General features: G+C 38.3%; 8 protein-coding genes across 8 annotated transcripts; 5 read left to right on the top strand and 3 right to left on the bottom strand.

The window, feature by feature from the left end:
- Positions 1-2,295: 2,295 nt before the first annotated feature.
- GCK72_020263 (uncharacterized protein) lies at positions 2,296-3,133 on the top strand (the record flags this gene model as incomplete). Its single annotated transcript, XM_003115881.2, has 3 exons — positions 2,296-2,346; positions 2,393-2,452; positions 2,861-3,133. The coding sequence occupies 3 exons, from the start codon at positions 2,296-2,298 to the stop codon at positions 3,131-3,133; spliced, it is 384 nt and encodes a 127-aa protein (XP_003115929.2).
- Positions 3,134-3,459: 326 nt separating this feature from the next.
- Positions 3,460-4,236, bottom strand: GCK72_020262 (uncharacterized protein; the record flags this gene model as incomplete). The annotated part of the gene is made up of 4 exons (XM_053733485.1): positions 3,460-3,693; positions 3,747-3,940; positions 3,990-4,132; positions 4,184-4,236. The coding sequence occupies 4 exons, from the start codon at positions 4,234-4,236 to the stop codon at positions 3,460-3,462; spliced, it is 624 nt and encodes a 207-aa protein (XP_053582398.1).
- Positions 4,237-4,962: 726 nt separating this feature from the next.
- On the top strand, positions 4,963-5,364 carry GCK72_020261 (uncharacterized protein; the record flags this gene model as incomplete). Its single annotated transcript, XM_003115997.2, has 1 exon — positions 4,963-5,364. The coding sequence occupies one exon, from the start codon at positions 4,963-4,965 to the stop codon at positions 5,362-5,364; it is 402 nt and encodes a 133-aa protein (XP_003116045.2).
- Positions 5,365-6,040: 676 nt separating this feature from the next.
- On the top strand, positions 6,041-12,513 carry GCK72_020260 (uncharacterized protein; the record flags this gene model as incomplete). Its single annotated transcript, XM_053733484.1, has 15 exons — positions 6,041-6,078; positions 6,125-6,337; positions 6,383-6,526; positions 6,571-6,705; positions 6,756-6,879; positions 6,929-7,126; positions 9,030-9,284; positions 10,484-10,555; positions 10,604-10,754; positions 10,800-10,870; positions 10,921-11,162; positions 11,561-11,698; positions 11,760-11,902; positions 12,031-12,224; positions 12,274-12,513. The coding sequence occupies 15 exons, from the start codon at positions 6,041-6,043 to the stop codon at positions 12,511-12,513; spliced, it is 2,358 nt and encodes a 785-aa protein (XP_053582397.1).
- A 189-nt stretch (positions 12,514-12,702) lies between these two features.
- Positions 12,703-15,611, bottom strand: GCK72_020259 (uncharacterized protein; the record flags this gene model as incomplete). Its single annotated transcript, XM_053733483.1, has 8 exons — positions 12,703-13,027; positions 13,095-13,679; positions 13,729-14,017; positions 14,114-14,274; positions 14,321-14,586; positions 14,632-14,759; positions 15,254-15,502; positions 15,551-15,611. 8 exons carry the CDS (start codon positions 15,609-15,611, stop codon positions 12,703-12,705), a joined length of 2,064 nt encoding a protein of 687 aa, XP_053582396.1.
- Positions 15,612-17,410: 1,799 nt separating this feature from the next.
- Positions 17,411-18,139, top strand: GCK72_020258 (uncharacterized protein; the record flags this gene model as incomplete). Its single annotated transcript, XM_003115942.2, has 3 exons — positions 17,411-17,621; positions 17,673-17,977; positions 18,023-18,139. 3 exons carry the CDS (start codon positions 17,411-17,413, stop codon positions 18,137-18,139), a joined length of 633 nt encoding a protein of 210 aa, XP_003115990.2.
- Positions 18,140-19,255: 1,116 nt separating this feature from the next.
- On the top strand, positions 19,256-20,257 carry GCK72_020257 (uncharacterized protein; the record flags this gene model as incomplete). The annotated part of the gene is made up of 4 exons (XM_053733482.1): positions 19,256-19,513; positions 19,563-19,738; positions 19,792-19,975; positions 20,027-20,257. The coding sequence occupies 4 exons, from the start codon at positions 19,256-19,258 to the stop codon at positions 20,255-20,257; spliced, it is 849 nt and encodes a 282-aa protein (XP_053582395.1).
- Positions 20,258-20,661: 404 nt separating this feature from the next.
- GCK72_020256 (uncharacterized protein) lies at positions 20,662-23,683 on the bottom strand (the record flags this gene model as incomplete). The annotated part of the gene is made up of 6 exons (XM_053733481.1): positions 20,662-20,845; positions 20,893-21,066; positions 21,366-22,565; positions 22,619-23,389; positions 23,497-23,535; positions 23,583-23,683. 6 exons carry the CDS (start codon positions 23,681-23,683, stop codon positions 20,662-20,664), a joined length of 2,469 nt encoding a protein of 822 aa, XP_053582394.1.
- Between the last annotated feature and the right edge of the window lie 148 nt (positions 23,684-23,831).

Raw genomic sequence — 23,831 nt, 5'->3', positions numbered from 1 at the left:
AGCAGCCGACGCCGGAGGATATGCCGCAGCCGCACCAGCAGGAGGAGGGGCGTATCCAGCCAAGAAGAGAAGAGTGGCTCGTGCTTACGCCGATGCAGCAGCTCCACCAGCCGAGCCTGCACCTGCTCCAGAAGCAGCTCCAGCGCCAGCTCCTGAGGCAGTTCCGGAACCTGCCCCAGCACCTGCCCCAGCACCTGAACTAGAACCAACCCCAGCTGCTGACGCTGGCGGTTATGCTGCAGCGGCACCAGCAGGAGGTGGATCTTATCCAGCCAAGAAAAGAAGAGTTGCAAGAGCCTATGCTGATGCTGCAGCTCCACCAGCTGAGCCTGCACCTGCTCCAGAAGCTGCTCCAGCTCCAGCTCCTGAGCCAGCTCCAGCTCTAGATGCCGCCCCGGCTGCTCCAGCCGCTGAATCCGGAGGATATGCTGCAGCAGCTCCAGCAGCAGGAGGAGGAGGATCCTACCCAGCAAAGAAAATGATGGCTCGATTCCTTCGTGTTTCAGTCTAATAATCTGATCTTTTCACATTTTTGATCATCTTATCTTACCGGTTTTGTCAGCTTCTACGGTTTTCCTTTTTTCATACAATAATAATTCTTCTCATTTTCAACATTTCCAACTCATTTTTCGCAGACGTTTTCTATTGATCCGAGTCTCTAGTTTTTCTGAAATTGAGAAAAAAAGAAGAAGCACAACACAAATAATTCCCTTTGGTTTTAATACACACTCACTCCCCAGAAGAATAAAATCGTTTTCTGGGTTTTTTTTCAAATAGCGAAGAATTTGAATCGGAAAAGGACGAATAAACAGAGGCATCCGAACCAGGCCCAAAAAGTTAGTTTTTCGTTTTTCGTTTGTATTGAAAACATTTCTTTCAGCAACCGACTAAACAATCTTCATCACGAAAACCGAGCAATTCCGACGATGTTGAAGGTTTTGATATTGTCGAGGTCGATGAGGTCAGCGAAGTTCTCGTGGAACAAATCTTTGTAAAATTTGAAACAAATCTCTTCTGACCTTCACCTTTCTCTATTTCATGCCGCCAGCCACCGAGCAGTCACAACATGGAATGCGAATATAATCCATCCAAACACGGGAGAAAGAATGCACAGGGTCTAGGTGTGAGTAGTGAAATCGTATGCGCTCCACTAGACATTGGCGGTAAATTCAAATTTTAATTTTTTCAATTCGCTGTTTCACTGTGGCACTTTGATACGCAGCTTAATCGACCACTTTTTGAGCCGATTTATGTCTGTTTTCCCGCATTTTCAGTCAGTTTTTCGACCGTCGCGCGTCTTTTCGAGATCAATTCTATTGAAAAAATAGATAAAATTTTTAAATATAAAAATTATTTTGAATTTCGCGCTAAAATTTCAGCTGATTTCAGCGGAGCGCGTTTATTTTCACTACTCATCCTGAGACCCTGTGAGAATGCATGGACAAGAATTCTGGAAATCGGTTTATGAAGAGATACTAACGGAGACCAGAGAGAGAATCCCCCTGATAAAAGGACAAACGAGAATCTGGTGCGCGACGCGGACAAACAATTCGCTGAGCTCAATCTTCACAATTCCAGCAAGCCCAACAATGTCCGAGAAGAAAACTAAAGTTCCGAAACGGAAGACACCTAAATAATATGATTCATTCCTTATTTATTTTGATAGTATTCTGTATTTTTAACTCGTTTTTTTCCCCAATTAGTATAACTCAAGTTTACTCTGTCCAATGAATTATTTATATTTAATTTTAGAGTTTGAGAGCACTGTTCGAGTTCTATTCAATCGATTGAAGCGTTGGAGCAAAAAACCTGTTTTGAATTCCCTCTAAAATGAGAGGACTCCGCCCACTTTTTGCATTTGGCGCGCGAGCTTTTCGCAATTTTCTCACTGCGCGCAGTTAATATTATCTTTCTTTTCACCGCCAATTATGAATTTTGGTGGCTTTTTCAAGATATTTTCCCCCAATTTCTTCCAAATTTTTCTTTGAAAAAATAATAAATGTAATGTTCGCAATTAACCCCTTTAAAACATTATCTTTTTATGACGAGTTTTCACAATTTTTCTGAATTACAGACCCAAAATGTTCCAATTCACACCAATTTTGATCTTCTGGCGCCGGCGGTCACTCGAAAAGTGATAATGATGAACAATCGAAGTGATTTTTCACACTTCGTTCGTTTTCAGTGAGTTTTTAGCATTTTTTTCGTTATTTAGTGTGATCCTCACGAATTTTTCCACAATTTCTTCGTTTTCAGCTCGAACATCGTCCCGCCGACGCTTCAATCTAACGGAAAATGACGAATAAGAATGAGAAATCGAAGGGACAACCGAACCAGGCCCAAAAAGTTAGTTTTCATTATGTTTGCGTTGAAATCATCTGTTCTTTTCCAGCAACCTGCGGCTCCGACGAGAAAAGTCGTCTCCGGCTTCCAATATATCAGACCGGCAGAGGTTAGTAAAGTTTAGATGAGAAGTGCTGCTTTCTGATAACTTTAGAAAATATTTTTCCAAAGATTTCGTCAAAATTTAATTCGCGAACTATAATCCGAGCGCCTCAGACTTGAAAAATATCGGCCTGCCCGACCCAGAGTCAAAATTTTTCGAAATATTAATCAAAAATAGTCAAAAAATCCTATATACGGCTGAGTTTTTAACGGTAGTTTTAAAAAAATTCAACGTTTTTGCAAAAAATTCGAATTTTCTAATTTTTTGTTGCAAGTCCGGAGCTCCTATAATAACTTGAGCGAAATTTCATCATTAATGCTTTCAAACTGTTTCTCAGCAGTTTTTCCAATATTCGAACGGAGAACACGATTAAAATATTCCCCTCCTCGTATATTCATTCTTCTTTTACTTTAGGCCGAACGGGAACTACCGAAAATAAAGTGGAATAAGAAAGCAACCGACCCAACCACCGGAAAAAGAATTCATGGAAAAAAGTTGTTGAAAATCACTCTCGAACAAATGCACGCGGAGTCAGAAGAGAATCCCATGGCTGGAGGGTCGAATGAGAATGTGAAGGGCGACGCGGACAACCAATTCGCTGATCTCAATCATCACAATTCCACGCAGCGCAACAAGGAGACGGTGTCCGAGAAGAATCCAAAAGAAGCGGAGAATAAACCTAAATAATTTGATTCATCACTCATTTATTTTGATCTATTTTATATTTTAATCTCGCTATTTTTACCCCAATGAGTGTAACTCACTTTTACGTTGTCTAATGAATTAGGGTTGTTTAATCTTTGAATTTCAGATTTTTAAAATGTAAGTTTTATTCAATTTCAGCTGGATTTCGTAGTCATATCCATCATTGAAGCTATTGGCAAGCAGCTTTTCGAAAACATTCGTCTACATTCGCTGACTTGAACTCTGGAATTCATCAGAAAGGTGCCGAAACAGACATTTATCATTTAGTTTAAGCAGAATTGTTACAATAAAACTTGAAAAATCAGGTACTAATCCAAGATCAGAGGTGTTGGAGCATTAATCTGGAAGTACAACTCTGAAATTTTTACTTTCTCGTCTCCACTGTTGAAATTGTTCGAGATTAATTCCTTTTCTGGTATACTCGCGTGCTCCCCAGCCTTCAATGTTGTCTCCACTCCAGCACGATACGGAGTAATGACAGAAAGAGTCAATGGAGCAGCGACGTCTTCAAGAATTGGGAAGAGATGAATGGCGTTTCCATTCTGAAAATGAATTCATTTTCTTGATTGTCACAATGCAATCTCATGGTGAATACCTCCAAATTGGTTTCATAGTCAGATGAATTGATCAAGAACAATCCCTTATTAGCTCCCTTTTCTCCAACTTTTCCCTTGTAATCCACCTCAATATACCCTTCTTCTTTGATGGATTCAGAAGTGATCTCATCATAAAGTGGGACATGAATTGAATCGTCTTTCTTTTCAATATCGAAAATCACCTTTCCATCCACTGAAAAAGTGAAATTAGAAGAGAAAATCTGAAAACGAAGCAGTCTCACTTTGAGGATTTCCTCTGGTAATGAACTCAGCCTGCCAGAAAGCAATCCTTTCGATTTCCAGATCTTTTGACATTTTCAAATCGAATTCCTTCACTGGGTCAGTAACTTCCACGTGAATTTTAACATTTCCAATAAAGGTATTTCTGTGAAGAATGACATAAGAAAAAGAAAACCTTGTGGAAAAAGAAACTCACTCATTGAAATCAACAGTCAGTTTTAGTTCGTATTTAGTCGGGGTAAAAGACATTTTCTTTTGGAAAAACGAATGAAAATTCCGATTGGAGGTTTTTATACGGTCAACCAGGAAGTAAACCTTGTAGTTTTGGTTCCGCAATTACTTGTGACATTGCATTTTTCGAATCATCCGTTTTTCAAAGAAGAGAATTGGGAGAAAAAGAAGATATATTTCGCTGGTCGTAGAAAAGAGAAGTTCAGAAAGTGAAAGGCATGTTCAAGAAGGTTTCTGGGACATTTCGGAACCAAGACGTTTCGAAACCGTAGTGAAAAACATTTTCCAGTGAAACTTCTTTATGTTTCGGTTGAGCGCAGTTGCAACAAATATGATATGTTCGTACATATTCGGTGGAATCACAGGTACAGTATTTTCAGAAGACAAGTTTCAGAGATTTCCTAAAAATTGAAAAGTTTTATGGCAAATCTAGAAGTTTTGGAAAATTTGAAAAACCGGGGACTCATTTTTTGAAAATTAGCTAATCTGGCGTGCCGGCGACGCGTCTGTAATCAAAACTGAAAATCTCTAGCTTTGTTCTGTTCCTCCTAGACCCACTTTTGTTTCTTTAATTGATTTGATCTCCCTATCTACCCGTTTTCATTTTGAGTAGATCAATTTTTTTAGAAAACAAGAGTAGTTCAGTTCAATCGCATTCAATCGTTGCCAGTCATTCTTTTCCTCTAGTTTTCTCTCTTTTCATCTTCTTCCACCAACTCAAACTTCTCTATTTTCAGACGACCAATGGGAAACTGTAGAGCCAAAGGCACGGTAGGGACCTCACCAATGGTGACAAGAGCCCAAAGAAGAGCGCAAGCAGCTGCCAATCGGGCCAATGCCGGACCACCTCCACAAGCCAATCCGGCTCCAGCTGCTCCCGCTAACGCGAATCATCAACGAGTCGTCCGAGTTGCTCCAGTTAACCAGGCTCGTCAACAAGCCAACCAGGATCGAGCAGGAGTTTATGGTCCGCAAGGGAATCAGGCTCGTCGTTCTCCAGTTCAAGGAGACTATGGACCTAGTCCTCGACAGAGCCCGAATGCTCATCGTGATCATCTTCCAAGAAGAGTAAACCGTCCAACTCCCCAGCCAAGGAGCACCAGCCAAGGACAAGGAGGAGGACAAAATATGCCGAATGTTGAATGATTCAGGATATAATGAAGACATCAAATGCCTTGAAAATAACAAAAAATAATTGAATCGAAATACTTTATTAATAATTTATATATTCTTATTTCATTTTCAGTATCTATGTCAATCTGTATTTCTGTTGTAACTTTATTTTCGACCTATGTTTCTATTGTTGCTTTAATTTTTACTGATTTTAAGACAATGAAATAGTGATTTGCAACAATGATTCTAGTTTTGAGGGGGCAAGAAATATATCTAGATTGTCTGAGAATTGCTAGAAAAACTAATTTTTTTCAAATCGAATTGAATTTGGGCAACGCTAATTTCTCCAAAATGTCAAATCTGGCAGCATGTTTAGATCAAATCAAGTGCATCAAGTTCGTTGCTAACAACTGTTTTGTACGGTCTCTCTCAATATTCTAATGATTTGAAGCGCAATCTGTGATCTTTTTACCATGGACACTACAGTTTACACATATTTTAATCTTGAGGAGTGTGAAAATTCGGAGTAGTTTGAAAGGATATAACCTATGTACTCTGATGCTTTAACTATGTCTCCATTCAACAGAACTATAAGTCACTCGACAACAAAATTAGTGTTCTGTCCCAAACACAATTATACTGAACTTGATTATCACTATTTGACTAGCACTTCACTAAGAATGAACTATTCTGTCATTCTTAGTGAGCAATGGATTCTCGATTCGACGGCTTCCAGAAGGTTGTGAAGTGAGTTTTCATGGATAGAACCAAACAAACTATATACGGTTTTCAGCCATATTGCTCATTGTCTTCAACGAGCAAACTTCATTTTCAGCTTTGTCTCCGTTTTCATTAACATTTTTCACTTTATAATTCTCTCTCGAAAATCAATGAGAAGTTCTTCAACGAATGTTCTGATGATTGGAATTGCAATCAGTGATATTTGCACTATGCTCACTACGATCTACAAACACTATCAACTGGTTGATATAGAAAATCCAGAATGGTAGTAGATCTACTACACAGCGTTTTTCTATTCTTCAATTTTTAGTGTGACCTCTACCTATAAATACAAAATCTACATGGATCTAGTTGCGTGGTCATTTCACGATCATTTCCGAAGATGCAGCTCATGGATGGGAGTACTCATGGCGACTGTGCGGCTAGTTATCATGAAAAAAACGACTGATAACAGGTATGTCTGAAATTATGTACTTGAATTCAAAAAATAAACATCAGATATCAAAACTGGTCTAAACCCCCAATTGGGTGTTATCTCACTGCTTTAGTTTTCTGCGTCAGTGCAATTCTTTCTTCATTTTATTCGTCTAGATACTTGATAGTCGAGAACAGAACCTTCTCATTGCCAATAAAGTGAGTTCATCTCAACTGCTTCATATTCTTCAAGTCTTTGAACTTTTCAGTTGCGCCGAGTATCAAGATGTCACCAGTCGGCCTCCATATTCTGTGATGTTGACTCCCTTATTTTCATTAGATAACATGATCGTTTTGAGAGTGTATGTCATGTTCGATGCTATTGTGACAAAGGTAATCTGACTTGGTTCAGCAATGTCGTTCTCAAAGTATAAAAGTTCAGTTCATTCCGTGTATTTCATTCCCAATTCTCACTGTATCCCTTCTTCGCCAGTTACGGAAACTTCATAATCTTGGATCATCGATTGGAGGAAAACGAAATGTAGAAAATGAAGAAAGAAATGAGCGTACAACAAAACTGATCGTATTCATGACAATTGCATTTTTCATCGCTGAAGCTCCATTGGGTATGCTCTATATGGTAAAAGTATTTTTCAATGGAAGCGATCAAATTTTGTAAGCTCATTTAGAATGTGAAGCAGATCTAAATGTGTTATTTCAGCCTCTTTTCTGTCGAAATTGCGATCTACTTCACTTTGCTTCGAACACTCAATTCAATTTCCCATTCAATATTTTGTTTTTTGATGTCCAGCGATTACAGGAATACAATCAGAAATATTATAGGAATTCGTGGACGCACAAAACTGTCCTCAGCCGCGAACAAGATCAGTGTGACTTCAGGGAATGTAATCAGAATACATTGAACGAAAATGAATATTACGAACTTTTCCAGTTACTCTGTAATTAAGTTCTAATGACAAGGTTATCTGCCTATAAAGAGTTTGATATTCTCAAGTACATTCCAGTGTTAACAATTACAGTATTCTTTTCAAGACGATTATGTTGCTTCAAAAAATCAAATAAACGTCAAAATTATTGTCATGGTTCATATTGCATTTATCAAAAGATCGAAGCCAATTTCTTATTCGACTGACGTCACAACAGTCTAGATAGAAAGATACGTATCTAGTTCAAATATTCAAACAAATCGTGTCGTTTCCATGTTTCCCTCATGTTCATCCTACATATATTCCTCTATTTCATTCGGTTAAAGATCAAGTTTTCATGGAGAAAACGTTTCATCTGAAACGATACCACTCCCCTTCATCATCCTCACTTCTTTTTTCATTTATTGCTACACTCTCCACCCCTCGCACCGGAAAAATCCGCGCTTATCGTCTGTGTGTGTCTTGGGGGGAGACAAATGAATTCATGGAAATACGACGGATCTCTTATCCATAGATCTCATAAAATGTCTTCAATTCTGATGAAATCCACGAGAAACAAAGCTCATCGATATTTGAAATTCGTCTTTTTATTCGCTCTTTTTCTCGGAATTTACAAGTTTTATACTGTTTATTTGGTAAGTTTTTTTAAAGACATTTTTGTTCTCCTATTACTGTTTCTGATGGGTTTGTGATCCGTTTTTGAGATAATTATTGAAATTAGAAAAACCACGTAGCTGCCGAATTTCAGCTGTATAGATACGGTTGAAAAAAACTTCACATGAGTTCTACAGTAAGAATGAATCAGAAATCGTTTTTAAAGTTTCTGCTATTAGGAAACATAGCTATTGAAATTCGAAATTTTTGAAGTTTCTTGAGTTATTATCGGTTCGTGAACACTTGGTTTTAAAGGCGCATGGAATTTGCTCGGACTGTTTATCACCGTTTTTACCATAGTTTACTGTTCTTTTTTTGAACTACAAAACTGAAAACTACAGTATTTCCTTTTTTCAACTGCAAGACCCATCAGAACCAATTACAGCTTTAACACCAACCGCCGATGGTTCACGAGCCGATAATGAGTCTAGCAAAGTTTATTTTTCCAAGTCACCAGTCATCTCAAAAATAAAACGTTTTGCAACTATGACATTTCGCAAATTTATCTTCCGCCCGATAACTTCGACTCACAAATTGTTTGAATCGTTTTGATCAAAAGAGAAGTTGTTCTTACAAGGTGTCATTGATTCGAAACGTCTTACGTTTTCTCTAATTTTCGAAAATTATAGATCCTGACTTCATGAATCTAATTCGGACCTTCTCAATTTGCAAAACTGATTTTTGAAATTAAGAAAAAATTCCGGAGAAGTTTTCCCCTTATTTTGGAATAATATAGATTCATACTTTATGACTCTCCTTCGGCCATTCTCAACCCCTTTACAACAGGAAACCTTGAAATTACAAACAAAAAATCTAGAGAACAATTAAACCTATTTGGTCATCTTACATTTAAAGTTCCGGAAAAGTTTCCCCCTAATTTTATAACCCACAAAACCGTAACAACAACATTTTTCGATGAGAATCTATTCGATTTTTTTCCAGGACGATCTCAGAGAAGAATCCGCAGATGAAGACGACTTGCAGACAGTTTTCCTTGCTGAAAATAAAGTAGAAGTCTACAAAAAATGGTTGAATTGTGCGAAGTGGAGTCTGATGATTATCGAGGATCCAGTGCAGTTCTGGACACAATTCACAAAAATAACTCAGAAGTGTGATGAAGAAGCGGAAATCGATAAATTGGGTCTGATCACTCTGAAGAATAAAGACGAGGATAAAATAGCAATACTTCCGAGAAATGTGAGTTTTGATTCCTACTCTCTGTGCCCACGTGAGATCAAAACACTCTTGTTACGTGGAATCCTCTTTTGGTCGTGTTCCGGCTGTAAGATGCGTGTATCGCATTGGAGATGTACTGAACGATAGCCAACTATATCGATCACTAAGATCTGGGATTTACGCTAAGAACATGTATCTATATATGGGGATAGGGTATGCGTAGCCACGTGGGTGTGTCGTATGGGAAAGAAAACAAAGAAAGGATGAACATAGAAATGGAGAACACAAGAACAGTGTTTCGGTAGAGCGCAGTTTTCAAAGCAATGACATGCAAATATTTTTTGTCCAAAAGGATTATCACTGATGGTAACTGGTTCTTTGTAAACGTTTTTAAAAGAAATTTTAAAAAGTTGATGTTGGCACCGTGCCAATTTTTCGAATTCCGGGCCAGTACGAATCGGATTGCTAAATTTTTGTATTTCTGTTCAAGTATACAGTACTGTGTAGTAAGACATACAATTTGGCCTTTTTCAGTTGAAAATGACCAACTTTGAAAGTGTGTTCCAGTATCACTGATCGCCCCACAAAATGAAATTGTTAATGGATCATATAGAGCAAAGGTAGATCTTCATTTTTCTAGTTGACAACTTTTCTGTACGGACACTCCTTAGAGAGTTACATTTCGACAAAGTTTCTTCCTCAAATCGTCCCATTTCGGTGCAAAATACCGTGATTTTTGAGCTGTCCTCTTAAAATGACCATAACTATCTAGGTAGTGACCGTACAAAAAAGTTGTCAACTACAAAAATGTAGCTCTAGATTTGTTCTGTTTGGTTTATGCATAATTTACTTTGTGGGACAATCAGTGATACCGTAACACCCTCTCGAAGTTAGTCATTTTCAACTGAAAAATGCAAAATTGTATGTCTTACTGCACGGTACTGTGCTTTTGAACAAAAACCGAAACTGATCAAATTGTTCATGGCCACAGTGCCTCAAAAACGGATTCGAACTCATGTTTGAGGCTTTCTTTCAAAACTGTTCCACTTATCCATAAAGAGAAAGAAATAATTCAAAATATCAGTATTCACCCTCCGAAACATCTGTCGTTCTTTTGACATCTTCTGCCAGACCGGTTCTACCTTTTTTGTGTAAATACCGAGTGGAGATACATAAAATGTAGTTTGAATCTTTGTTTAAAATAATCTACATATTTACAGAACGATGAAAAACATACATTCATCACTCTGGGTATCGGGCGAGATATCACCGGAGAGCAGAGATGGAAGCGAGTGAGTTGCTTGCCTTCCACTTTTTCTATTTAAAAAAATTATTTTCAGAAAATGGGAAAACTCGGAAAAGAAGTTGATTTCTACGGTGCTGATCCGATGACAGAAGTCAATGAGGATTTGTATCCTCAAATTGGAAAATATTTCCCATTTGCAGTGGCCAAGAATCCAGGATACGCTACAGCTAGCGTTTTGAAGAATCGTGAGTTCTAATTGGTTATTCCATATTTTTAATCTGTTTTTTCAGGACAATATGTTAACCAAAGTGTAGTTCATGTGGATATCAACTACTTCATTGAAAAGCTTCTGAGGATTGATGTGAGTTTTCGATGATTCCCAGATCTCTCAAAAAATATAATTAATTCCAGAAAATCGACAACCTGTGGATGGACGCCGAAGGTGCCGAGTACGATCTATTCGAGATTTTCGAGAAAAACGGGAGTTTCGCCAAGAAGGGAATCGAAGTGTGTCAGATTAATATAGAAGTGCATCTGTCAGAAACTGGGCCGAATCATTTGAATTACGAGAGGTTCATGAAATTTGTGAAGATGTTGATTCGAGAGGAGCAGTTTGCAGTGTTCAGGACAGAAGAAGTGATACATATGAGGATGTACATGTTTAATTTTGCAAGCAGTTTTTGTAGGCATAAGTATTGATTGATTTAGGAAAGACTGTTTTTTTAATAGATAAATTGTTTTCTTTTTGATGATGATGTCACAAATGTTCTTTTCAGGGAACCTTTTCTGGAATCAAAATTTTTGGTTTATGTTCTCCTTTACATATATTTCCAGATAGAAAACCAGGATGAACACTCTAGTTTGATCCTCACATCCTACACCCTTTTAATTTTGTTCCTGGTTTGCCGCAAACTCTTTCAAACACCTCGTAACCGAGCATTTGTTGTTGTCCTCTTGACCTATTCATCAGTTCTATCTGTTTCTTCTTTTTTCTCACTTCCTTGTTACAAAAGACAACTGACAACTAAACAATTTTAAACTCATTCTGAAGTTTTTGCAAGCTTCGGAGGCACTTCTTGGAAATGATAGGTCCTCTCCTGATTATCCTAGCTACACTATCTTTGGTGGAGTCTGCTAAGTTCACTCCGAAGAAATATGAGCTCACCTTGACAACAGAGTTCGGTCCAGAGTGAGTTGTCCTAATTCTATTACGGCAATATCTTAATTTCTAAAATAACACATTTTTGCAGAAACACCTTCACTGGGAATGTAAAAATTCACGTAAATGTCACTGGATCCGTCAAGGAGTTTGATTTGAAAGTTTCCAAAGATCTCAATGTGGAGAGAGTTGCTTTCTTTCAAGCAAGCTCGATTATCAGAGGAAGACCTAATAGTGAGTTAATACATATTTCATTAGTTAGCGATTGCTTTCTGGCAAGCTCAATTCATTTTAAGAGGAAATCTTCAAAGTGAGACTGCTTCTTTTCAGATTTTCTCTTCCAGGTAGTTTCATTTTTTCAGCCCTCGGACAGGTGATTTTCGGCGTTGTCAAGAAAGACGATTCAATTCATGTCCCACTTCCTGATGAGATAACTTCTGAATCCATCAAAGAAGAAGGGTATATTGAGGTGGATTACAAGGGAAAAGTTGGAGAAAAAGGAGCAAACAAAGGATTGTTCTTGATCAATTCATCTGACTATGAGACCAACTTGAAGGTATTCACTCTGAAGAGTGAGGTTGTTACAAGTTAACTTCTTTTTTCAGAATGGAAACGCGATCCATCTCTTCCCAATTCTTGAAGACGTCGCTGCTCCATTGACTCTTTCTGTCATTACTCCGTATCGTGCTGGAGTGGAGACAACATTGAAGGCTGGGGAGCACGGGAGTGTCCCAGGAAAGGAATTAATTTCGAACAACTTCAACAGTGGAGACGAGAAAGTCAAGATTTCAGACCTTTACTTCAAGATTAATTCTCCAACAGCTCTGGTTTTGGATAGAAACTGATTTGATAAATGTTTTCTTGAAATGACTCTACTGAAAATAATTGATAAAATGCTTTATTTACAATTTATATGAATTTGAGACATATCAGCGAGTATTCATTCAAAAATAAAGAAAATCATAAGAAACCAACTCGTAATTCGAAAACCTTCAAGAGTAATAAAAAAGTATTGTAGAACAACGACAAGATAATCAACAATAAAAACAAGCCCCTTTCTCCTCTCTGTGACACTGGATGTCTTGAATTGGTCCCTTCACATCAATCGTTCTTTTCTCAAAGTATGTTTCGAAAACTTCTTCAAGATGAACACATGGATAACCTGGTTCTTCTGCCAGAGTAGTGAGAACCTCCTTGAGAAGTTTCACAATATTCTTCCAATATATTGAGTTGAAACGTTTCTCGTCGATAGAGTAAACGATTACACTGAGAATACAGCAGACTAGAAATGTTTTCTCACTCACAGAATTGACGTTTGTAAAGTAATTTAGTTTCGGTTTGCATTTATGCAAGTAGCGTCTGAAATAGGTTTTGATTTGAATCAGAATAGTAACACTAGTGCCTCCCAACCGGTTATTTCACTTACACAAAGCCTCGAACATTTTCCGGTGTTGACAGCTCTCTAATGAACTCCGAGTTTCCAGTTAAAGCCAAAACTATCAACATTTTCAAGCTCTCCACCTGACTGTATCTTATCAAATGTCTCACAAAGATACTCACTCCTCCAGCTTTCACAAAGTTCACTGGATGATACTCGACCAATTTAATAATGAATTTCAGTACAAATTGATATTTCTTGAACTGTTTTAATCTATAGAAAAAGTTGAGAGATTCAACAATATCTCGACAAATATCCAAGTTTCCAAACATCTCTTTCTGATCTTCCGGCTTCATAATCTCAAATGTGTATTTCATAATTTTCATACAAACACTTTGAATGGGGCGTGCTTTTTCAATGAGACAATACTCGAGTGCATTCTCAAAAATCTTCCGGACGTTCAGATTTGGCGTAGAGAGAAAATACGTGTTACCCAATATGAGCCATACACCATGAATTACTTCAGCTTCCAGTTCATCCTCTTTGTAGTCAAGCCTATCATCACAAAGCTTAAACAGGACATTCACTAGTTCGTGACGTTCGGCAAGTGAGAGAGTATGAATCCTCTGTTTTCTGAAACTAATTGAAATTCAGAGGTCCTCTCTTTATCATTTAAACTAACCGGCTTATCTGATCCAAACATTTCAGCGCCCATTTATCAATACATACTCCCGTTGGAAATTGTTTGATAGCTTCGCAAATTGCGCGGAACCAGTCTCTTATGGTAGATTCGTTCTCTTTGTCAAGTTTTTCAATCATTAGCCAAAATGTGTTTTCTAAAACGACTTCTGTTGAGTTATAGTTTTTCAGTTTTGTGTAATGACTCAATGACACACACGCAGTGGGCAAACACTTCTGTACAAGAATCTGGATGCCTGGATAAACCATCTGCAGGTCACTACAGGAGGTCTCTGAAAAAAGAAATAACAATTAATTGTTTCTAGCTTTTTCCAAAGTAAATTGAAATTTGTCATGCTCTAAATAATATCTAAGCTTTAAGAACTCACCAAGAAGTGAAATTTGTTCCAGAGTGGGATGCGTTTTGATAAAGTTTTCAAGTCTATCGAGCAAGATAAAAGTTCCAGACAAATCGATTGATCTCAGCTCCGGCAGGACTTTGTTGCAATCAAGAAATCTGTCAAACATCCACGTGTGTGCTCGTAAATCTCTGGAAAGCGTCATTACTAATGTTTGCTATAATTCAACCTACTTACATTCTACTCGACAAGTCCAAAACTCGAATCTTTTTCAGTTCGAAAATTTCAAGCATACCCAACGAAGTGAGAGATCTCAAACCACCAATGGCTAGTATTTCAATATTTGGTAAGTTTGAAATCCCTCCGAGAGATCTCAAACCTGTATCAGAAATGTCAAGAACACGAAGATTCCGGAAATTGGTGCAAATCGTTCTGAACTCTGTGAGAGACAATTGTTCACTCGCCACGGAAAAGCTGACAAGTGACGGGAACATTTTTGATACCTGGAAAGGTTTAATAGTAAAATAGATGCAAATGAATAAGCTTACATTTTCAAGCCATCCCCTGAAGTAATATACACCGGTGGAACTTAAATCCAAATGACGTAACTGTTGAAGTGTTGTTTCATTCAAACATTTTCTCAGCATTGCCTCAAGTTTGATGCGATTGTGTGATTCTGTAAAAATAATCACATTACAGAACAGAAAAGAAATTTTCACGCTACAGTACCGTGCAGGAAGATATACAATTAACCATACAGGGGAAAGCTAGATCTTCTTTTTTTCGGCAAGTTACATATCGACAATGTAATTTCTCCTTCAAATCGTCCCACTTCAGTGCAAACTATAGCGATTTTTGAGCTGTCCCCTTAAAATGATCATAACTCTCTAGGGAGTGTCCGTGCAAAAAAGTTGGCAAGAACAAAAATAAAGCTCTACTTTTGATCTGTATGGTTTATACATAATTTTACTGTGGTACCGTAATACCCTATCAAAGTTGGCCGTCTCCAACTGAAAAAGGCCAAATTGGATATCTTACTGCACGGTACTGTAAATGTTTTCCATATCAATTGACTACATTAAAAAACCGGTAGATCTAATGGCAACAACAAATGTTTAAATAATTAGAGTTCTTTTAATGAAAATTTTCTTAGATATTAATGAAAATTACCTGTGTTATTCGGTCCTAATTCCGTCAAATCTCCCATTGCCAGCGACACTAAATTCATATTCTTCAGTATAATGAGCTCATTTCTTGTAAGAATAGCATTCGATATATCTATTTCAGTTACGTTGAGTAATGAGCAGAGATCCTTCGCCACTGATCTCGTTACTGCTCCGTCAAATATTCTATTGTGCTCGTCGAAAAGTCGTTTACTTAAGTCGGGGTCAAGTTGGTAGGGTATGGGTGGGAATGTTCCTGATAATGGATGGATTTGAATCAGTTCTATTGGAATAGATAAGTTACCTGCACGAATACATGTTATGACTCGATGAGTTGTGAGGTCCAGAAGGGGAGGAACTGACATTTTTGGTGAAAACACTGGAAACCGTGGTGCAAAGATCACGAGCAAATTGAAGCAGTAATAAATTCACTGGAGCTGAAATTATGAAGTTGATCATAAAGAAAATATACTTTACTTCATTTTCAGCTGAAAATCGAAAAGGAAGTCCTAACATAACTCTTGTTTTGTTGCTTTGATATTTCAATAACTTGAGAAAACATGTTCGAATAGTTTTTTAATTTGGAATTAAGTTGAAATAGTTCTATGCATTTTATTATATGTGGAAAAAAATACATTAAAAAATACAAATTCAAATAACGCACGATGGTACGTCACGTTCTCAATAGAGCGCATTTGAATGATTATCTTGGTCCGCCATCGTTGCCAAACCAACGTAGCGGTAACGAGCAGCTGCCTGTACAAATGACTCTGTTTGAGGTTGCAGGATAAGGTAGGCAAGGAGGAGGGACGGAGACAGTAATGCGTACAGTAACATGAGTCTTCATTTAGAGATTTAAATACCGAAAACCTGTAATATAGTTCCACCCAATAGCAAAAGTTTGAAGCATTATATCTCGACTTTCTTTAGAGTTAGCACAATTTTTTAAAATGAAATCATATTCTGTAAACATTGAACTATATTTTGTTGGTTGACAACTTTTCGATATCTTTTTTGGAACCAAGATATACCGCTTTGAACGAACACCTCTGGGTACACCTCGTTTACAGGTTTTACGGTAGTATAGAACAACATACAGTACCGTGCAGTAAGATATCGTTTGCATTAGAGTCAGGTGTTGAAAACGGAAAACTATGAAATCACAAAAATCGTATTTTACTTTTTGTGTTCCAATCCACTTTTTCAATGATTCAACTTTCACATTTCTTTCCAGTTTCAATAAATCAATTCTGTCTGTTTCTTTCTCTCACTCTACGACCACTCTATTGTGAAATACCTTACAACACGCGGCTAGCATTCCCCACGCAAATGTCGGCTGCTTGGAATGCCGTGGGTATATAAACACCCTCCGTTTCCTACTTTTTCGCATCGGTCCGGAGTAGATGGGTTATCAGAGAATCTTTAAACTGCCTTCGGGCAACACCCCGGTCTCCTTGTGAAACCAAAACCGTCCATTCGGACAAACCCGCGTTCTTACAATGAATGCAAACCCTTCCCATCGACACCAACTTGACCGATTTTTTTGATTTTTTTTGTTGTTAGACATGTAAAACTTGCTGAATCGTCAAGAATAATGTTTAGTTTTCTGCACAAAGAATCATAATTATAAGAGTTTTGAGCTGTCACCTTAAAATGACCAAAGTTGTCAAGACCGGACCCGGCCCGAAGGCGCCAAAGTTGAAATTTCAAATTTTTGGATTTTTAATCGCGAAAAAGTCAAATTTTCGACTATCATACAGAATTAGAAAAAATTATGAGAAATCATCAGAAATTTTCACATTAAAAAAAAAAATGAAAAAGTTTCAAAAAAAAAGTTAGAAAAAAATTGGTTAATAAAGCCGGGACTTCAAATATTTTCCATGACCCGGGCCGGGCCTTGATAAGTATGAGCTTTCCTAATTCTCGTCGTTTTCACAATTGTTGTTACTTCGGCCATCTGCACCAAGTGGGCTGATGCAATAGTGACCAAAAGTTGACCTCTGTTCAGAAATGTATTCCAATTCATTTTTCATATATCTCTCTTTCATTTCTCTCCTCGTGAATCGTTCCAACGCCCCCCTACAAAACCAGTTTTTGCACCTTCCGAATTCGACCATTTCTAACCGTTCTCTTGCATTTCTTATTTCTATCAATCTGATAGAAAATGTCTGAATATCTATGGACATGCCGCCCAACTAAAATTCTTCTTCAACTCGATCCAGACCTTCCAAACGGAACATACAAAGGGAGAGTCAAGATTGACTACGAGTTTCAAGATGAAACAATTGAGATCAAAATCCACGCATCAAGAGATTTCCAATGGACTTCTGTTCGATTGGCCACTTTTTACGAATTCAATGAAGGCTGTCCCGTCTGTAAGTGAAAAATTAAAACTAGATTTAAATTATAACCCTTGAAATATTCAGACGCAAGTGTGGACTCGGAAGATTACGTCCATGACACCGATTCGGAAATCTTGACAATTCCGTTGGGTTCAATCCTGAATCCGGAGAATACCGCGAACGGGTTTTATATCGATTTAGAATGGACTGGGCCAATTGGGCCTCCAGGGTCTTCAGAAGGTTTTTTTGCGGTGGATGAGACTACTATGGAGGTCAATTTGAAGGATGGAAATGGGCATAATGTGTTTCCATGCTATGAAGGAGGAATTGCAGCGAAGATGTGGTTGACAGTGATTACTGATGAGAGAACTAGAGTTGAGACTAACATGGTAAGATTCCTTTTTTCATATCTTCAAATCTATCCGAGTTTCCAGGACGACGCTGGCCACGAAGAGTTTGAGGGTCGTGTCAAGAATAACTTCAACAAGGAAGAAGAGCTCACCATTGAAGATGTTTACTTCAGAATTACACCGATCATTGATATGGAGTGATTCACCACTTTTCGTGACGAAATTTAATCTTGTTGCGAATAAATATTCTTTGCCCGATCTCTAATCTATTGTCATTCCTTTTAGCAAAAAAGGAGTCTAGATCTAACAAAGTTCAATTCGTGGGCACAAAGTTAGCATGAGGTTAAATCAGATTAACTTGCTAAACTCAACAAGTTTTGATTTACAGAACAAAAAAAACATCTGACTGGCAGTTGTGTAGCTATGAATTTCGAGCAGTTTTGGATTCCTCGTAAGTTTTCTCAATTTGAACTTTATAAAGCAATGTTATAAAGTCAGTTTTGATGATACCGTTTTAGTTTTTATTCAATTACAAAGAACACAAAAAGAGCTTCATTTTTGTAGTTGACCACTTTTTTGCACAAACTTCTGGAAAAAAGATACAGTCTGAGAAAAAACGAGCATCTTGAATAGAGGAATCTTAAATAGTAATACCTGGAAGTGAGTCATATCTGTCTAGGTTTGTGTTTTACAAAGAAGTTTTCAAATTAAAATCTTAGAAACATCGTCTCAAATAATGAATTTTCCACATTTTTAACACTATGAAGGTTAAAACTAGGTTTAATGGTAGGTTGCTCAAAAAGGTACAAATCAGGTGGTGACTCCAAATGGTCTGAAACTTTTTACCCCTCATACACGTCTTCTAATAGTCTCACAAGGGATGTTCATGCCGAGGCAAGGTGAACTTTTTCTACAAATTGAACGCCAGATACTTTCGACCCTGCTGATTCCAAAACTGCAAGAAAAATCAGCTAAATGCTCGCGTGGATCGAGTTATGAGCCGTCAAACTTTTCCTATTGAAAAGCATAACTCGATCCAGGTGAGCATTTGGCTGATTATTCTTGCAGTTTTGGAATCGGCAGGGTCGAAAGTATTTGGGGTTCAATTTGTAGAAAGGTTAATTTCGCCTCGTATTGAACTTCTCTTGTCCAAGTTTTTATTCATTCTGTATACATCACGAGAAAGAACAAAACCCACTCAAAATTCTCTTCCTAATGAAATCATATTTTAACTTGATTCCCTCCCCCCATGACACAAATCAAAAACCCCATGTCCCCCTCAAACCCCATGTCCCCCTCTCTCTCCCCATGACAACAATGGCAACTTCAGCTCCCCCTGAAAACGGGAGCAATTCCGATCAAATCGGTCCACCATCTGAAATCGCTCCAATCATTGCCAAATATCATTTCTATAACGATTTGATTGCCGGAGTTTTGAGTATTGTCTTAAACTTTCTGCTGGTTTTTGTGGTTACCAAACGGATTGCATCGGCGTCGAAAGTGTTCAAAAAAGTGTTGAGTCTATCGAAATTGTTCGAGATTTTGTTCAGTACAAGTTATATAATGACAGCGCCGGTACGTTTTGAAACCAAAAAGATGACGTTTCGCAACTTTTCCCCTGCAGGTCTTCACATCGATCGCCATCAAACCCACCTTCTCCGGTCTTATGATAGTGAACACCGGGTGGCAATTCAATTTCCTATGCAGTCTATTATTTCTTTCCGCCGCTTTAGTCTTGTTAACTCAACAAATATTTCTAGCTCCATGGTCATATTATATCAGATATGCTCAGGTTTGTAGGTAATCTTGTTAATAAGCTCGATATCTCTGTTAGTCAATTGAAAAACTTCCAGAAAAGATAGTGTAAAATGCAGTGATATCTTTACTATAATTTTCGTCAATTTGATATTCCAAGTGTTGACTTCGGTATGCTTATGCTATGCCTCTATCCCAACTGCCATCGATATATCATCTCTTTCTGAAACTGCCAGAAAATTCACTGGTATTGATGTCGCATTTCTCCTTCTTTCGTATACTGTAAGCTGTCTTTTCCACTCTTTAATTTTACTATTTTTTAAATTTTTTAAGAAACAAATCACGACGACCAAAGAAAGAATAAATCAAATCGTGTCTATTATATCTGGATTCGGATACCTTGCCAGCCTCCTTTTATCCGTGTTCATTATGATTTTTTGCACTGTAAAAATCAATATGAAAGTTCGCGAATCGAAGAATACCAGCAATAATTTGTTGGCTCTTCAGAAGAAAATGAATCGAGTTTTGCTGACACAGGTGAGACATATGAATTCTCAAATTTAAAGTTTTTGTAATTTTCTGTTCTTCTGTCCTCTTATCTTCATCCAAGTTCCCTTCTACTACTCCGTTCTCGGCCCAATCGCTGGTTTATCTGAGGGCCTTCTCACAGATTTTCTTCCTCTTTTATTCGCCTGGGATCCCGTTATCAACACATTGGCCATCTTCATCTTAAACTCTGAAATTCGGAATGCGCTGATAGGAAAGCAAAGGCTTACAGCCACTTCCGATGCTCGTCGATCTATTGTGAATGAGAATTGAATGAAATAATTTAGAATTTACTGAATTTAAAAACAAATATTTAGAAAAAGTTTACACATGAAATAATTACGGGAAGTCGATTGAATCATTCCTTCTTCAGACTCGAACTGAAAACAATTTATATATTTCAGCTAGACATAATCTGAAACTTACTGATCACTGGATCCACTGAGCACAAGATACGGTGTCGACAGTTGTTTCTGCTTCTTGAGCTGCTTGCTGAGCGTTCCGAGTGGAGTATCGTAGCTGTTTGTCTTCAACATTCTCTCCTCTTTGTCCTTACGATTGGCACGCTTCTCCAGTTGCTTCTTACCAGGATTGCGACCGTGGAATCTAGAAAAAAATTATATAAATTTGAAGCTAAATTCTGAATAACTAACTTGTAAGAGAGCTCTCTGTAAGCGTCCTTCGCATCCATATCACGTCCTTTTCTGTCGACATAACTGATATTGACATCTGGTTTGTAGTCGGTTTTCTCGGCAAATGGCACGGTCGGTCCACGGTTTTGAGCGTTGAGTCGGTCGGCTTTTTTGGCGTTGCGATCGTCGGGGTCACTGGAAAAAGAAAGATTAGAATTATTATATTCATAGTTGTAACCGGGCCGGATCCAGGCCTTGAGATAACTCGCTTCAAAATAACATTTAGGAGTCGCCCACTAAATAGATTTTACAGCGGCTCTCACTGAACTCATAGTGTAAATGAAAATATAATCGTGTAGGGCTCACCGAGATCTACAATTTGACAGGTTGAACGACTCCTAAATGTTATTTTGAAGCGAGATATCTCAAGGCCCGCCAAGGAAGTATGATTATTACAAGGATGTTATATCAAATCTGTAGCGCTAAAAACTTACAATCTGGATCCATCGACACGATGTGATGCCTTGTTCTTCAAATGATCCAATGAAGGACCATTAACAGACTTGGCATTCGGATTATGGAGATATCCCTTCTGTCCAGCCAACTTCAACATCCGACCAACTCCCTTCGATACATCAACCTCTTTTCCGAGTGCTGGAGCATAATCGTCCTTCTCCTCATCATCATCGTCCTCCTCCTCTTCTTCATCATCCGACCATTTTCTCTTCTTCGCCTCCTCCAACGCGTCCTCATCGTCACTATCAATTCTGATGTTACTTGCCATTGGTTTTCCAGCTGCCAGCCATCCCCCTTGATCCGCCAACTTTCTCTTCTCTTTCTCCTTTAAATCTTTATCCACTTTGGCTCGTTTCCACTGTTCGAACCCTTCACTCTCTTCTTCTTCCTCCTCTTGCTTCACTTTCTTCACTTCTGACACATCAACATTTCGGTTTCCTCCAAGACCAAGAGTTGTGATTTCTCCGACATGCCGACAGTACTCTGTGGTAGAATCAATGTATATTTGACCATCTTTTAGTGGTTTCACGTCTTCTTCCTCCTCATCATACTCCATTTTCACTCCATGAGTTGACAGCATATCCTGCACTCGTTTTCCAACATCTTCCTCCATCTGTTTCCCATCGATTTGTTTAACTTTTCGAGTTTTTGCCAGAATCGAATGGAGCTCATCTTCAGCATCGTCGTCAATCACGACACCAGTCAAATCGACACCTCCAGTGAATGCCAGGTCATCATCACTATTCTCGTCTTCATCCTCCATCTGTTTAGCACGAAGCTTCTGGAGACGTTGAAGATCCACTCCGTTTCCACGCATCGCTTTCTTCCATTTTCCATCCTCAGCATCTACTTTAGAAGATTCTGGAGCGTCATCAATCTCACCGTCTTCTTCTACTTCCTTTTTCGTCTTCTCACCATCATCCATTTCTTCATCAGAATCCCTCCGACGTCTACCGAAATCGCTTCTTCCAGCACCAGCCTTCTCCACTGGAACCAAATCAGATGCTTTCAGAACTTTCCGTTTTCTGATATTCTTCTCCTTCTTTCCTTTCTTCACTTTACGGAATTGTGTCATTTCGTCTTGTGTGTAGAATTCAGATGCCAGTTCGTATTTTTTCGTTTCTAAACTCTCCAGACGCTTACCAGCCATCTTCATTCGTCGGAACGCCTCCATCTCTCTGAAATTTGAAGAATAATTTTCAAAAATATTTAATATTGATAAAAACCGTACCGTTTCTCCTCCTCAATATCAACACCTCCGTGCTCATCAAGTCTGAACTGTTTCTTCTGCTCTCCCTCCAAAGTCTCATCGTACTTCGCGAGGACACCGAAATTCTTGAGATTTCCCATTTCATCGACGTCTTCATCAAAGTTCCTGTGTGGATCTTTCCGTTTTCTCAGCTCAACATTTCTGACGTGTCGCTCATCATCCATGAGATTTGGATTCACCAAAACCTCATCTCCATCGTCGAGAATTCCTTTATCTTGAAGAACCAAAATTTGATCTCCATCAACAAAAGCCTCTCTTCCATGTCCAATAACCATTCCAGCAGTGTCAGAAGGCGCTTTTGTCTTCGGTCTTTTTTGTTTTTTAGCTTTCTCGATTGTAGAACTGACTCCGAGCTCCTCATCAAGTTGATCAAAAGCAGCAGCTCTTTCCGCAGCTTTCTTCGCTTCCTCATCTTTTCTACGCATTCTCTCAACGAACCCGGCGGCACTGTCCTCGTCATCAGAATCTGCGAGCTTCTTTGCTTTCAAAACTTTCGAATAAACGTCTCTCTTCTGTTTGGCAATCTCTAGCTTCTCCTTAATCTCTTTTTCCTTCTTCTTCTCAGCCATATTGTCAGCTTTTCGATGTCTGAACTCGAATCCGTCTTCATTATAGATTTTTTCGTTCGTCCCATCGTTGGCGTCACGTTCTTTGTTGTCATTAGCTTCGAGTGGAGCCAATCCAAGTGAAGCACGCAATTTGTTGGTCTCTTCGATTGACATCGATTCAGCTCTGTAAAATCAGAATAGTTGTTTTCAAGTTATTTTGACAAGAAAATCCTCTTCTTTCAATAAAACTATAGAAAATCAATGCTCCAAATGAAATAAAAGATAACTTACGGTTCTCCATTATCCTCTGAATCTTTTTGCTTTGCAGATCTGCAAAAAATAAAGCATTTCAAAAGAGAAAACGGCTGAAAACTTACCTTTTCGATCTTGGAGGTGAGTTCGAGTCCCGCCGACTTCTCCCGGCTTCTGACGTGTCATCATCGAGTTGCTTTCGCTTTTTAGCGTACTTTGAAGACATTTTTCAACCGAATTTCGTCAGAAATTGATGAAAAACTAATGAAAAGCAGTTGAAAAGCACTAATCTTCACTTTCGAAAAGAAAAACGAGAAATGCGCAAGGAAAAAATCAGGTTGTGCGCCAAGGCACCCCTTGACGTGATATCGGAT

The sequence above is a fragment of the Caenorhabditis remanei genome, chromosome V (genome assembly GCF_010183535.1).
Source record: "Caenorhabditis remanei strain PX506 chromosome V, whole genome shotgun sequence".
NCBI classification, from domain to species: Eukaryota; Metazoa; Nematoda; class Chromadorea; order Rhabditida; family Rhabditidae; genus Caenorhabditis; species Caenorhabditis remanei.
Note: the sequence above shows the minus strand (reverse complement) of the source record. Positions and strands in the feature narration are given on the sequence as shown.